Below are 15,370 nucleotides of genomic sequence, written 5' to 3'. Positions count from 1 at the left end.
ATAGATATAGAATCTAAAGATTTATGACCATTAAATGCAACGGTGTGACCCCAGGTGGATCTGGAACCAAGGGATAATAACTCTTAAGGACATTAGGAGATAACTGACAAAAATGAATTTGGACTATACATTATATAATAGCGTTATAGTAATGCCAAATATTCTGTTTTCATGATTTTGCAGTGGTTCCATAACAATTATCCTTGTTTATAGGAAATAAACATGGAATAATTCATTGATAAAATGACATGTCTCCAGTTTATGTTCATATGCTTCAGAAAAATGTATGATGTATACACACCAAAAAAATACATAGATACAGTAAATGGAGAAAATGTAAACATTTGTAAATTTGGTTAAAGGGTAAGTGGGAGTTGCTTGTCTTATTCTCACAAATTTCCTGTTGGTTCAAAATTATTTAAAGGTAATTTACAAAAATAAACTAAAATTAAGAAATTAATTAAATTAAGAAGGAAGGAAATACTAACTTGGAAAACAAAAACAATTCAAATGATAAAAGAGCATGTTCTTTTAAAAAGTAGATAAAACATTTTAATTTTAAAAGAAAGAAAGCACACTTAAAGTAGAATGCTCAAAGGTGCAATAAAAAGCTATGGAGACCAATAACTCTATTAGTTTGAAAATGCCCATGAAATGGTTAATATTCTGAGAGAAAAACAACCAAAATTAACTAGTGAAGCAGAAAATCTGATAGGTGATTGAAGTTATCAACAAATGTCCACCAGTTTTGTCTCCAGGGTTAGATACTGCTGAGTTCTACCAAATTTTAATGACCTGATCATCCCAAAGGAACCATTCCAACCATTTGAAATGATAGAATTTATGTTTTGAACCTAATACATCATTGATAGTGACGCCCTAAAAAAGTTGAAAATAAAGAAACCTATAGTTCAACCTCATGGTGAATATAGATGTGCAAAACTTAAAATATGAGCAAACTGAGTACAGAGATATAATAATTATATCTTTTGAGATGGGGACTTTAGAACATTTTAATAATGTTTTATCTTCAGAAAATCTCCTAAAGTTACAAATAAACCACTGAAAATCATAACAAATTTTTAGGTGCTGAAAAGAATTGTTTAACTTTGACACCTATTTCTTATAGTTGGAATAGGTTAATATTACTTTAGCATGTTTATTTATCAAGTTAATGGGCAAATAATGGCAATACTTCCATTAAAATCAGGAATATCACATGATTATCTGTTATTATATTGCTAGTTAATATACTTTTGTGGTTCTGGTTTATTTTATGAAGTAAAGGAGAATCAAATAATCAGTATAATTGTTTTTATATGATATGATTTATCTCAAAATCCCAGTTGATTTACCTTAAAAAATAAACCTAAAATAGGAATTTAAAGAGTTCAGTAAAGTAGCTTCATATTTGTATCAATCAGTAGATTTCTTACATACCATTAACCAATAAGCTATTTTTAAAAAGTAATATCCCATTTGCTATAGCCATAAAGGCTATAAAACCAGTGGGGGCTGAATAAAGAATGCTAATTCTGGGCTGCTCATGTTTTGAAGGAAGTTCTGAACGCCGTGATGACGTGGATTTCTTTGCTTTGTCTCAGGGGCCGCTCTCGGTGAAGTCCCCCCTAATCCTAAACCCGGGGAAACGATTCCAGTTGGTTGTTGGTAGTGGGCTCTTGCAAGAAAGGAAAAATTAATTTCTCTAAGAACTCTGTATGACTTTGGGGGACATCAGAATTGTTCTGATAATCAAATGGAAAACAGAGTATTTTAGGAGAGAAAGAACAGGCCCCCTCCTGCCTGCATCGCCTGCAGGGTTTTCAAGTGGGGGGACTGAGGACCCTGCCCACGGGCTCCAGTGGAGCCCTCAGGGCGGGGGGCAGGGAGGCCCCTCAGGAGCCAGGAACCCCAGGAGTGCCTGGCGCCCCTGAAGTCAGGGTTTACAGGCCGCTCATCCGTGCCCAGTTAAGTGTCCTGGGGGTGGCACAGAAAATGGCATAAGGGAAAGCGCCAGGAAGGGCTGCTGCCTTCTCCCGGGGGTTCTGCAGGGGCTGGAGGAGCTGTGAGACCCATCGGCGCAGGCGTGGGGTCTGCAGGGAAACAGAAGCTGCAGGGCCGCAGCGAGCCAGGGCTGCGTGGCCCACAGAAACTCTCCTCTCAGGGCTTGGGAGGCTGGAGGGCCAAGGTCAGGGCATGCGCCCAGCTTGCTGGGCGGGCTCTGCGGGAGGTCCTCCAGCGCGCGGGTTCTCCTTGCATCTGCTCCTCTGGTTCCCACTGATCCTCGGCCCCCTCTGCTTACTGCTGGCGCGTTTCCTTTGCTCCTGAGAACTGCAGGCACGGGGACGACCCCTCCCTGGTTCAGTCTGGCCTCATCAAAATAGGATGATCCTCCAGTGGAATCGAAGCCCCCTCTCAATACAGAGGGGGAGAGGACATCACCATCCCAGGGTCCACAGAATGGAGGCCTAGAGTATGGGTTAGGGTGGACTTACTGATACTCTATTCTGGAACTAATGTGATTAGTAATGGAAGTGAATGTAGCATTGAGATGGAGAAAGTGGCCATGGTGGCTGCTGGGGGTAGGGAGTGGGAAGAAGAGATGTGATGTGGGGGCATTTTCAGGACTTGGAGTTGTCCTGGGTGGTGCTGCAGGGACAGTTACTGGACATTGTATGTCCTCCCATGGCCCACTGGGTGGACTGGCGGAGAGTGAAAACTGTAATGTGGACCATTGACCATGAGGTGCAGCAGTGCTCAGAGATGTGTTCAACAAGTGCAATGAATGTCTCATGATGATGGAGGAGGTTGTGGTTATGGGAGGAGTTGGGTGAGGGGGGTGGGGGGTATGTGGGGGCCTCATTTTTTAAAATGTAACAATAAATAAATAATAAATAAAAATAAATAAATAAAAATAGGATGTTCCAAGAGCTGTTGGCAAACGAGTTGAACCTCCCCTGAAAAGCCTCTAGATGCCTCCTTACAAAAGGCTTCACACACCCAGGAACAGGGGTTGCAATTGTGCACGTCTGGGGGACATGATCCAAAGCCCACAAACAGGCCCATCTCATGGACACTGAATTGTCTCCTGTGATCGTGGGACTGACCCCTCCGAAGCCACTGGGCAGGACAGAGCCTGGAGAGCCCAGGAAGTGTGGTGGTAGATTCTGGTCTGCATTCCTTAGCCTGGAGACTCAGGAAGGAGCCACGGGGTGTGGGAGTCTTGAGGCAGGATTTCTGTTTCGGGAGCCCTCATTTTTGCCATTAAAATGTCCAGCCGATTGGAGGAGGCCCACCCACATTACAAGAATAATCCACCCTAGGTAAGGTCAGCTGATTGCAAACGCTGGTTCCCTCTACCAAAGACTTTTACAGCAACCCCTAGGCCAGTGTTTGACCCAACAGCTGGACACTAACCTAGCTAAATGCACTCATAAAATTATCCATCACAGGGAAAGAAGGGCAATTGTCACTAAGCATCCCCAATGCCACATGGCTGAAAATATACCCTTCTCAGAAATGGGGACCAGCTTCTCTAGTAAAGCTTCTCTGTTCATTTGTTTCAATATCAGGATTTGGAAAACTTGTCCTGTGCATCATTGGTGTAGTATTCTACAAGACCTTACTATTTCTGAAAAAAAAAAAGCTACTCAAATAAGTTGGGGATACACTTTGTTGCATTAAAAATAGTTTCTATATTGCAGGAGTTTTCAGAGCCTTTAACAGGCAGTTGTATTATAAATCCCCCACAGAGGGAGATAAGTTATAGGATTCCTCGCATTCACTTGACTACAGAACCTTTTCCCTTTGGGTGACAAATTGACAACCATGGGATATTACTACTCAGAAAAGCACAGTTAAAGAAGTGACAAGCCACGCCAGGCCACCCCCACAGTGCTGCTGCCAAGTGGGTGGCACCTCCTCACGCACACCTGCCCACAGGGAAGGGCGTCTCCTGAGCATGTCCTCCTGGGCGTGCATTTCTTCTTCTCCTGTAGGATTTGCAGGTTTGCTTTCATTGCCCACCCCGCTGCCACCTACCACATTGGACAGGGGAGAATCAAGAACGTATGGAAGCCGTGTTGCAGCCTCTCCATCTCCCAGCTCTGCTTCTTGCCTTGTGATACTAAGCAAAGTGCTGCGACTCTGAACTGTCATTTTCTCACCAACCAAAACCGTAACACCTACTTTAGAGAGATATTGTGGGTATCAAAAGAAATGGCACATGTAAGGGGAGCGCCCAAGACTGAATGCACGTATGACCCACCCACAGCACCCCTCTCTGGGCAGCTGCCCGTTTCCTGGGTGGGCTTTAGCCCTAGAATAGGCTCAGTCCATTTATGTTGACTGAGTGAATGAAGAAATGGTTGGGAAGATGGAATCTTAAGTTCAGGGTTTTAAAAGAAAGCAGGTTATGATCTTGTATCATCATGGTTTTTACTGAAAGAGACTGTTTACAATTAATATATATACATATTTTTAAGGATTTATTATTTATTTATTTCTCTCCCCGCCACCCCCCATGGTCTGCTCTCTGTGTCCCCTTGCTGCATTTCTTCTGTGTCCACTTGCATTCTTGTCAGCGGCACTGGGGATCTGTGTTTCTTTTCGTTGCGTCATCTTGCTGTGTCAGCTCTCTCTGTGTGCAGCACCACTCCTGGGCAGGCTGCACTTTTTTCACATGGGGCGGTTCTCCTTGCAGGGGCACACTCCTTGCACGCGGGGCTCCCCTATGCGGGGGACAACCCTGCGTGGCATGGCACTCCTTGTGTGCATCAGCACTGCATGTGGGTCAGCTCACCACACGGGTCAGGAGGCCCTGGGTTTGAACCCTGGGCCTCCCATATGGTAGGCAGATGCTTTATCAGTTGAGCTAAATCTGCTTCCCTACAATTATTATAAAAACATTCATCAAAGGAAAGGCAGAGCTGGGTTTGATGGATGGTACAGCTGTAGACGAAGGTGGCAACTCTTCCCGTTGACCTCACCTGCCTGGCACCTGCACAATTGCACCAATCAATGCCAGTAATCTGCATCTTTTCAAAGATGCTCTGCTCACCTGGCACCTGCGGGAGATAATGGAACCTGAAATTATCAGTTGTTCACCCTCCACAGAGATGCAAAATTCAAACAGCCTACTTCTGCTTGTTGGTTTTCCCCCTACTGAGATGTTAAATGTTCCAAGGAAACATATCTTCAAAAATTAGAATAAGAACCAAAGGAAAAATATGTTATTAGGTACTTGCAGAGGTTCATGTGGCTGTTTTGATATAATTATTTTTAAGCAAATCAAATCAGTTTTTCAGCTGCACACATTATTTCCATTTACACATGGTCCCGCGAGAGGCTGGTCTGTAGGATAATCTGCTCCTTGGTGGACAGCTAAATTTTCTGAAACAAGGGCATCTGAATTCAGTTCTTCATTTTCTAGTGCTCAAGCAAGTAACAGTTCAGATTCTGAGCTGGATGCTGAGTTGGCTTTATTATTAATTTACAGGAATCTACCTCCCAGTCCTCTGAAGGACTGTAAGGGAAATGGTAGTATCCTGAGCTAAAGGGAGCAAAGAGTATTACAGTCTATTATAGGAAATGGTAAATTATCAAAAGAAGTTTCAAAGGTAATTTTAAAACTGAATTAGCAATTGGATAGAAAATGGTCTGTTGATTTGATGATGGAAATTGAGACAGAGAAAATTTTTCTATCCCTGAAAACATTAGAAATGAGCATTATCATGACTGTGAAATTAAACCATTTTTAAAAGCACATTAGACCTGATACTTTCTTAAATTTATCATTTTCTAGTTCTTTCAAAAGCTGAAGATGATTATTTTGTCTTTTTTCCTTTTTAGGTAAGTTGTTTGTCAGGAGGCATGACAAAAAGTAGCTTTCATTTTAGAGAGTCTGTGCACCCTAAAATGGCATAGAAACAATGGCAAAATCTACCTGATTGACTTCAAGGAACATATGTAGAATTTAAGTTTTGATCAAACAGTTTGATCTATGCTATCTGTAAGAATGTATACATTTTAAAAAGACACTGTTTTGACCCTGAGAACAATTTGGAAATCCTTCAAATGTCCATGGTAATCATGGAGAGTGGAGGAAGATGAAGAATCTGCTTCATCCAGGAATTGCTGTGGTTTCTGGCGGGATTAGCTTGCTTTTCTCTGGCCTTTGAGCTGGAGAAGAGGGTCCTGAAAGTTCTGCTGGCAAAGAGGAAGAAGAACACAGCCCATGAATCATTCCTCTTCTCATTTAGAGACAATCCACTTACACATGAGTGATTATCCAAACAGCCTTCTCGAAGGCAGAAATCTTTATCTGGATACATTCCAAATTGCTATGATTTAAGCTCTACTCAAGTATTTTTAGCTTTGGATACCATCTCACATCTAATGATAACTTTACAGAGTTTCATTTTCCAGTTGTAACATTTCAACAGAACTTAATAAAGATTTGTTTTTATCATGTTATTATAAACAGTACATTTTTTTACTTATGATTAAATGAATCACTCATTGGTTTTATGCTGAATATTTACTTAACAAATAAAGAATATAAAAAGTATCCTAAGCACATATCTTTATATGACCCTTTAATAGCACAATGCTTGGTTTATAAATGTTTTCTAACATTGTCAGCTTTTTAATATACCACACGTATTTGTAAGTCTAAGTCTGTGTAGTGATTCTTGCAATCCTGGAAATAGGGGTCAAAACCAACACAACAAAGTTGGTAATAAAATAGCTAAAAGAACAGCTGCGAGATGAGATGTTTGGTATTTAATATAACAACATTTAATTTCTGCAGTTTATTATGCGTTAATTCATATTCTATTTCACAATTTTCTCATCTATAAAATGAGGCTCTGTGCTAAAACATCACAATGGCGATGAATGGTAACTTTTGCTTTAGGCGGCATTTTCCAAGCAAAACTGCACTGCAGGATTATTAACATCCTAAATTCCCTAATAAGACCTGAGATGCCAGAGGTGAGGAAAGAGGAGAAATAAATTACACTGGTCAAATAGGTGTTCGGAGGAGGAAATGTGTGTAATGCTAAAATATTTTCTCATTGATTTTGAGAGTGGGACCAATTTAGTTGAGGAATGAACTTACATGAACTGTGGAAACAGCTGTAAATAACAAACTAAATTATTATTAAGTGTCGTTGTCAGGATCGTTCTGTGAGTTTGGATCGTCTGCCTTAGAGCCAGCTGTCTCTTTTTTTTTTTTTAGATCACAGTAATTTATATATACAATATATAGTACTCCCACATATCCAACATAGAACCCTTTTCCCTTCCACAGCAATAATCTTTTTACATATTCATACTATATTTACTGGAACTGATGTACAGATACTGAGACAATAGCTTTCAAACAAGGTAACATTTGGGTTTACATTGTGGTTTATAATTTAGACTATACAATTTTCTAAAATTTTAGTTATCTTATGTTTCGTCTGCCTTAGAGCCAGCTGTCTCTTGATAGCGTTGTTGGGAAATGCTTTTCAGGTTCCTCCGGCGGGCGCTGCGACTTTGAGTTTGACCTCTGTGCCTGGGAGCAGGACCAGGATGACGACTTTGACTGGAACCTGAAAGCTAGCAGCATCCCCTCTGCGGGCACCGAGCCAGCCACTGACCACACCTTGCGAAACTCCTCTGGCCACTACATCTTCATAAAGAGCTTGTTTCCTCAGCAGCCCATGAGATCAGCCAGAATCTCAAGCCCCGTCATAAGCAAGAGGAGCACCAACTGCAAGGTACAGAGCACAGCAATGCTTGTGCACCTGCTGCGGGGCCCTCGGATACTGAAAGGGGGAGGCTCAGGGCAGAGGCCAGATGGGGCTGAGGGGATGCCACTTGGGGCATGAGAGGGAGAGAGAAGGGGCAGTGAGGATGGAAGAGAAGGACCTCAGAGCTGTTGGGGGAACCATGGATAACACAAAGTAAGTAAAATGGCACTTGCTGCCCCTTAAAGAGTTTCATACATATTGAAATAATGAAGATTACCATCAGACAAAAAAATTAAAGATAGCATAGAGTTAAATATCTCCAAGGGTTAATATCAGAGTTAGTGATGAGTCACAGTACAATGTTTTAAGAAGTCTTCATAGAGAGGAAAGGTTGAACTTGGTCCTAAAAATGTAGGAGTTTTATAGGCTGGAAGAAAAAGTGATTTGGTCATTATCCTTTGGAAATTTGGAGAAAATGTCTTAAACATATAAATAGGGTTGAATGAATCTTCCAGCAGAGCAGCCTCTTGTGATTTGAGGGGTTCTCCACTTTATCATTTATTGCTTGGTTGCTTACTTATATTCCACAAAGGATTTGAGACAGTCGAGGAACTGAAATTAAGTCTACATGAAATATAAACTTAAATTCACAGGAACCTTGATTTCAAGAGCTTGTCTTAGATTTCCAGAGAAGCTGTGAAAAATACCACACACTGTTTGGCTTAAAGAATAAGAATTTATTGACTTAAGATTTTAGGGGCTGCAAATCCCCAATCAGGACGTTGGCAAGCCTTGCCTTCTCCTGGTGTCTGGGGCATTCTGGTGCCACCTCACAGCACTCCCAGCTCTGCCCTTGGTCTTTTCCTCTGGCTTCTCTGACTTCCATCTTCCACATCTTTTGGCTTTCTCTGGCTTCTGTCTTCCACATCTTCTGGCTTCTACATCTTCCACCTTCTATGTCTTCTGGCTTCTCTGACTTCCATCTTTTATATCATCTGGTTTCTATAACTTCCATCTTCTATGCCTTCTGGCTCCTCTGATTTCCATCTCCTACATCTTCTGACTTCTCTGACTTCCATCTTCTACACCTCCTGGCTTCTCCACTTCTGGCTTCCACATTGTCTGGCTTCTCTGACCCACAGTGTCAGAGCATCATCCCTCCATAAGACCTCCATTAATAAGGATTCAGACCCTCCCTGACTCAATTGGGACACACCTTAACTAATAATAACATATTCAAAAGGTCCTAATTACAAAAGGCTTCACACCCACAGGAACACAAAGATTAAGAAATGTCCATGAATCAATCAACCACATTGATAGATGCATAAATATGGCATTTCCTTACATTTGCAATGAGCAATATGAACTGCCATAAGATCTGAACTCATGAATCCTGACTTGTATGTTCTCCAATGCAGGAATATTTAAGGAAAGCTCAATATATCCAGAAGGTTGAAGGATGATCAGAGAATCAGAGAGACAATGATGTAATGCCTTCAAATTACAACACTGAGGTGCACCCATGTACACAACAGAGGGAGCCCTGCTCCTGGAGGAAGCTATCAGATCTCTGGTTTAGCCTCCATTCAAAGGGCTTACCTCTTGGGTTTTCTATATTTCATTCCAACCAGCCATAGATACGCTACCATGCCTCTGTCTCAATGCATGCTAATTCTTTATTCTGACTTAGAAGTTTTTCCATCTCTTCCAAAGTTGATTTCATGGTTTAACTTTGATAGGACAGTCTCATCTCTCTCTCTTCAGGCACATGTAATAGAATTTTCTGTAAGAAAGAGACATTAGCCAATCAGAGTATGAGAGTGAGCTCAGCCAGCTGTCTAGAAAAAAAGGCAGAGGGAAGGGGGCACACGCCATGTGGTGTCCTTCCATCAAATTGATTCCCAAGTGGGTTGCAGAAATCCTGTAGACCTGTGCCTCCATGAGAGGTGCTGTGCTCCCTGCGATGATGCATTCATGATGGTCTTTCAAGTTGACCACTAGAGGTGGTAGAGAAAGTACCCTGGAAAGCTAGACCTGAAGCTGGAGAGTGAAAGCGAGCTAGCCTGCCAGTCACCAGGGGAGGTCAACTGTGGCTGGAGGATGGGCACCACTGCTGAGGGTGAGACAGAGAGGAAGGCAGATGTGGCCCTGTCCTTATGGGGTGACCACATTCTCAGAAAGACTATGGTAGAGTTCTTCTTAAGAGAAAACAATGAATTATGAAGTAGTAAAATGGGGTCCTCAGAGGTGGTTACAGAAAAGGGAATCTCCAATATTTGGAGCCTCTGAACTGGAGGTACGGCCCCGGGGCCTGTGTTGGTTTTGCTCTCTGCTCTTTTGATCACTTACTGTGTAGTGTCCTTTTTGATGAGTAGAGCTGATAACAGAGTTCTACTTGAACATAAACAGGGACAACAGGTTTGCTTCTCCAACTTCTTATACTTGGATGCAAATAAATATGTGTATTAGTTTGCCAAAGGGCTCCTGATGCAAAGTACCAGAAATGGATTGGCTTTTATAAAGATGATTTATTTGGGGTAAAAGCTTACAGCTCCAAGAGTGTGAAAAGTCTAACTTAAGGCACCGTAAGAGGTGCTTTCTCACCCAGGTGAGCTGCCACGTGTTGAAGCGAGATGGCGGCGATTTCTACCTGGTATCCACTTTCTCCGCAGGCTCACGTCTCTCAGACCCAGCTCTGGACAACCTGGCACAGGGCTTGCTCTTCCTTGACCTCCTCTAGCAGGCTCTGCGGCTTCGCATTCTTACCGAGTTTGGCTGCAAGCTCTCAGGCATATGGCGTGTCTCTCCCAAGGGCCTCAGCTCTTTGAGCCTCTCCTTTCTCTCACCTGGCAGGATCAAATAGGCAGAGTTCTCTTTTCCTGTGTGTTCATTTCTATCTGACTCTACAGCAGGGAGGAGTCTCTATCTGAGTCACCCCTCACTGACGTGGTCCAATTGAAAGAGTCTCACAATGGCAGGAATGGATTTAGCTCACAAACATCATCTTTCTCTTTTTGGGATTTGTAAAATAATTTCAAACTGTCGCAACAAGCATAAGTTTTAAAGAGTATGTAGGACAGGCTTGTCATTATTTGCAAGGCTCTATGAGAATTTTCAGGAAATCTCCCTTTAGATGTCCACATGGGCCACCCCATCACCTCCCCAACGGCCCTCTCCCCAAACGCGCCTTCACGGTAAGACTTACCTTGTGAACTCGGCCCAACTATGTCCTCCATTCCCCCCGCTGCTTTGCTTGTCCTCATCACTCAGCACCACTTGAATTAGTCTCCCGTTTGGTTATTTATTTTTGTTCTTTGTGTACATCCTAGAATGCAGATGCCATAGGAGTAGACTCGTGTCTGCTGGTTCACCGCCATATGCCCGGTGCTCATGGTCATGTCCAGCCTACATAGGTGTTTAACAAATGCGTCCTAGACAAGTGTCCAGCCAGTCCGCCAAGGCTAGCATGCAGCCTCATCTATCGCAGCATGCTTGAAATGGCACATATCCTTCCTTGTCCCACTTCCCTCCCTTCTTAGCTGGGCCCTTGCAGGAGCACAGCCTGCGGGAACCCCCTGCTGACACGAGTGCGTTTCTTCCCCCTCCTGAAATTGTAGCCACTGAGCTTGGGACAAAGCGGTTACGGCTGCATTCCCTGCAAGTCTTGGGGACCCAAGTTGTGTCTTCCAAAATCATCCAAAAGAGCCGTTGTGAGCATAAAGCAATTGCAAGTCATATTCTGTCATCATAAATACCAAATTATGTAACATATACAAAATCCATTTATGTAACATATTTATAAAATCTATTATAATGTATTTGTATTATATCTATGTGCATATTTCTGTATGACATGCAACTACTTTTTAATACTTTAAATGCTTTTCTCTGGGTTGTTCATTAGCCAGCCGTTGAGGATAATTGATTCGTGGCTCCAGAGTCAAAGGGAACTTTGTAAAAACTCTGTGGAGAATAGCAAGGATTTATTTCTTCCTCAAACTAATTGCCTCACAGATAGTATTAGATGGCAGGAGGTGAGAAGGTGAGCAAGCTGAAGCCTATTTATTTTGCAATTAATAGCCCATGAAAAGACCTGATTCTAACATCTTTTCTCGTTCTCCAAGAATATCTGTATAGTAGTTTGAATTAGAAAACAGCAAATTTTGAAAATATAGCACAGAGACCATGATTTTCAGGAAGAAAAAAATTGAAAGCAGCTAATGAGCTAAAATGCTCACCACTAGTTCCTTATACATTCTGTTTCATTTCAGATTTTTATGTTACTTAAAAATAATTTGTTCTCCCAACAAATGGGTTACACCATTAGTGAAGACATTTAGAAATGCTGAGTCAGCTGGGCAGTAAGAGAAAGCTGCTGCCTTTTGAGAAAGGTATATGAATGTATAATACTTTGCACAGTCTACAAGTGGCATCAATATTTTCTACATTCCAGGATAATTATACATGGATAGTTTATTCTTTTACAGTAAAAAATTAAATGCCTTTTCAGTGAGATGATTTATACATATAATACATTTTATATAAATTCCTCTGAGACAAATGAGTTTGACATATATGGTTTTTAGCTATTTTTAAACATTTTTCTAAAGTCAGCTATATCTGATTTCAGTAGAAAATCCCTTAATGTGCAAATGTAGTACTTTTTCTTTATATTGTCTTAAAAACAAAATTCTACCTAAACCACATTTTGCCTTTTCAATAATTCACCCAAGTCAGAATTTTATAACTAAAACAAAATATTACAAATACTACAGAATAATATGAAACTTTAATTTAGTTGGTAAAATTTGAGTCTGAATCCAATATGTGTTTTGTTTTGCTGCCTTCCAAATTATTCAGTACTTTCTCAAGAATAAAACCAAAACATGCCAGATTTTCTGTAAATCTATAAATCTATCTCTATAAATCTATAGGTGACATTATGAAAATTGCAACATAATTCTATGAAATAAAAGAAAGCTAAGGAAATTTTAAACTGAAATATGTAAAATTCTCATCTAACATCTAAGCTTTTCTATTTAGAAGCTTCTTCTCAGAATGTTCGAGTTATTTTTCATACTGTAGAAACTAAGTATTTCATCCATCTCTATTTCCCCTGGCCCCAGGACTACGGTCCCCCTTGTTTTAAACACCTGTGTGAGAATAATAAAGTATCCCAGAAGATGTCAAAAAATTAATGATGGATGGTTTGCTTTATGAATATTCATGATATAGATTGACTACAGAGCAGTGAGGAGAAGGCCCGCTGGGGAGGAGGGGTCTCTCACACAGAACATGTTTATCAGGTGTGCAGGGCAGCCTCCCAAGTTTCAAGAAAATCGTCTGTCCCTTGACCTTGTGGGATGCTGTTACATCAGTGAAAATCCAATTGGGCCTATTTCCTTTTGGGGGATGGATGGGTGGGAGGGATGCATGAGGAGAGAGGTCAAACCTCAAAGCTACCCTGACATTTGCAGTGAAAATACCCCTCAGCAGAAGCCTGCACTGAGCAGATGTTTATTCACTCGTTTTCCTTCACTCGTGAGGTTGCGTTGTCATCAAGAACTCCCTGTGGGAACGAGGCCCGTCTGCGTTTGTCTGTTAACTGATGGCGAGAACGGCGTCAGGAGCCAGAGCAGGTGCTCCTCCATGGAAGGCGGAGCCTCCTGTTAGCTGCAGGAACAGGGGGCCAGCCGGGGCGGCCCCCTGTGCAGAGCAGGCCAGGGGGCTGCAAGGGTCCCGGGCAGCACCGGGCCTGGGCACCCGAAGGCTTGCAGAGCTCATTTTGAGAAGGCGTAGCGTGGAAGCAACGCTTCTGGCCTTAGACTCGCAGCTGGAGATGCACCAGCTGGGGAGCCGGGTGGAGGCACCGCGAGCTGGCGGTGCTCAGCGGGCGCCTTCCGAAATCAGCCTGGTGTCTGTCCCTCGCCGGTGGTCTCTACTCTTAAAGCGCTGTTGTTTTTCATTTTCTGGGGGCATAATATACATAATGGAGGGTGTTCCCCGACAATGTCTCTTTCCTGCGTGGAGAAGTGAAGAAGACTCCCCACTGTTGATGTTTTCCTCCATTCACTAACAACAACAAAAGGCGAGGCCCGAAGGGCTCTGGACTCCTGACCGTGGTTCTTTCTCTAAAAGTTTTTGGTGATTTTCCCCCGCTGCATGACAGACACTAAGAAGCTGGTAAACTCCACCTTTGAAACATGAAAATGTTAATCCCTGAAAAGACTTTCATTCATTTGTACTCAGGGAAAACTCCCAAGGCTGCTGCTCTAAAGCCTGGTCTAGCGTTCTGAGCGAAATTTGGGTGCATGGGCAGGGGGCCCTGGAGATCACGCGGAACTGAAAATGCGCTTCAAGTACTAGGACGTCACAGAGCAAGCAAGAGGCTGCTCTGCTGTTTTGAAGAAAATTATTTTACTTTCATGAGATTGAAAATGGTGATCTTTAGCCCCAACCGTTTCTGAATCCTTGAAAATCTTTTCAAATAATCATCCCTATTTAATATTTCATTCCTTCAACAGTGGACATTAACAGTCTATGTAGGAACCCCACTTTTAAAAGCCACAGAAAGAAAGTCAACCTTGGTCACTCTCTCTGCTCAGGCTCTGTTTGGGCCCGTGTGCTGCTGGTCCAACATCGCAGCGTGAGTGCTCGCGGTGTGACAGAGCATGCGGGCCTAGTTTTCCTTCTGGAATGCTTTGAACGAGGGCTAATTGATCGTTGGTGGTAAAATGGATGGATCGGGCTCTCACGGGCAATCCCTGTTTCTTGGCTACAGGTCATTTTCCATTACCACATGTACGGGCATGGCATTGGGGCACTCACCTTGAGGCAGGTCTCCACCGCCAACCGGACGAAGGTCCTGCTGAACCTCACGGGGGAACAGGGCAACTTCTGGCAGAGGAAGGAGCTCTCCCTGCTCGGCGACGAGGACTTCCGGCTCCAGTTCGAAGGCAGAGTTGGGAAAAGTTACCTGGGTGACATTGCACTTGACGACATCGTGCTTACGAGGGGCTGCCTGTTCCCCCAACGCTCCACGGAGGAAGAACCAGCAGCACCTCTCCCAACAGGTACATTTTCACGTGTTTTTTGGTGTGTCTGTAGGGTGGGAGGTGGGAAGGAACGAAAAGTAGAAAATAAATCACATGAACACCTGAGTGATGCATTACTTTCATAAAGAAAGCATAAAACCCTTTTGAATCTAATAAAATACCTTCAAGTCTTTCCTCTTCTAAAAATGCCTTCCAAATGTCCTCAAGCTTCCATATATTTATACTTACCTGCCCCTGTCACCTTCCTCTAAAACCACTGAGGTAAGAGAAGCCTTTTTGTTTACCATCCTGGTCCTAAAACCCTATCTATTCCCTCAGTAGAATATCAGAAAGCCAGAACAGTTATTTAATTTTATTTAGACTTTATTATGGTTATGTATTAATATTTGCTGTATTCTTTTTAGGCCTATGAACATGCCAAGTTGAATGACTGAGTTTATTGATTGAAATAGTTTGGATGATTGGATATGTTCATTTACCCTTTGAGCCTAAAACATCTTTTGGTAATTTGTCTGAAGAATTATGTTAACATTGTTTTAGTTAGTAAGCTGCTGAAAGTGGATGCTATAAGAT

General features: G+C 42.4%; 1 protein-coding gene across 3 annotated transcripts in view; it reads left to right on the top strand.

Annotated features, from left to right (window-relative positions):
• Positions 1 to 15,370, top strand: part of MALRD1 (MAM and LDL receptor class A domain containing 1) — a 688,615-nt gene that overhangs the window by 294,818 nt on the left and 378,427 nt on the right. For all 3 annotated transcript variants that reach the window (XM_058297890.1, XM_058297888.1, XM_058297889.1), the window contains exons 26-27: positions 7,519 to 7,766; positions 14,524 to 14,815. In XM_058297890.1, the coding sequence (XP_058153873.1) occupies positions 7,519 to 7,766; positions 14,524 to 14,815 (540 nt within the window). The remainder of the gene's footprint in view (positions 1 to 7,518; positions 7,767 to 14,523; positions 14,816 to 15,370) is intronic.

This window comes from Dasypus novemcinctus, chromosome 5 (assembly GCF_030445035.2).
Source record: "Dasypus novemcinctus isolate mDasNov1 chromosome 5, mDasNov1.1.hap2, whole genome shotgun sequence".
NCBI classification, from domain to species: Eukaryota; Metazoa; Chordata; class Mammalia; order Cingulata; family Dasypodidae; genus Dasypus; species Dasypus novemcinctus.
The sequence above is the reverse complement of the archived record's forward strand: the minus strand, read 5'-3'. Positions and strand labels throughout refer to the sequence as shown.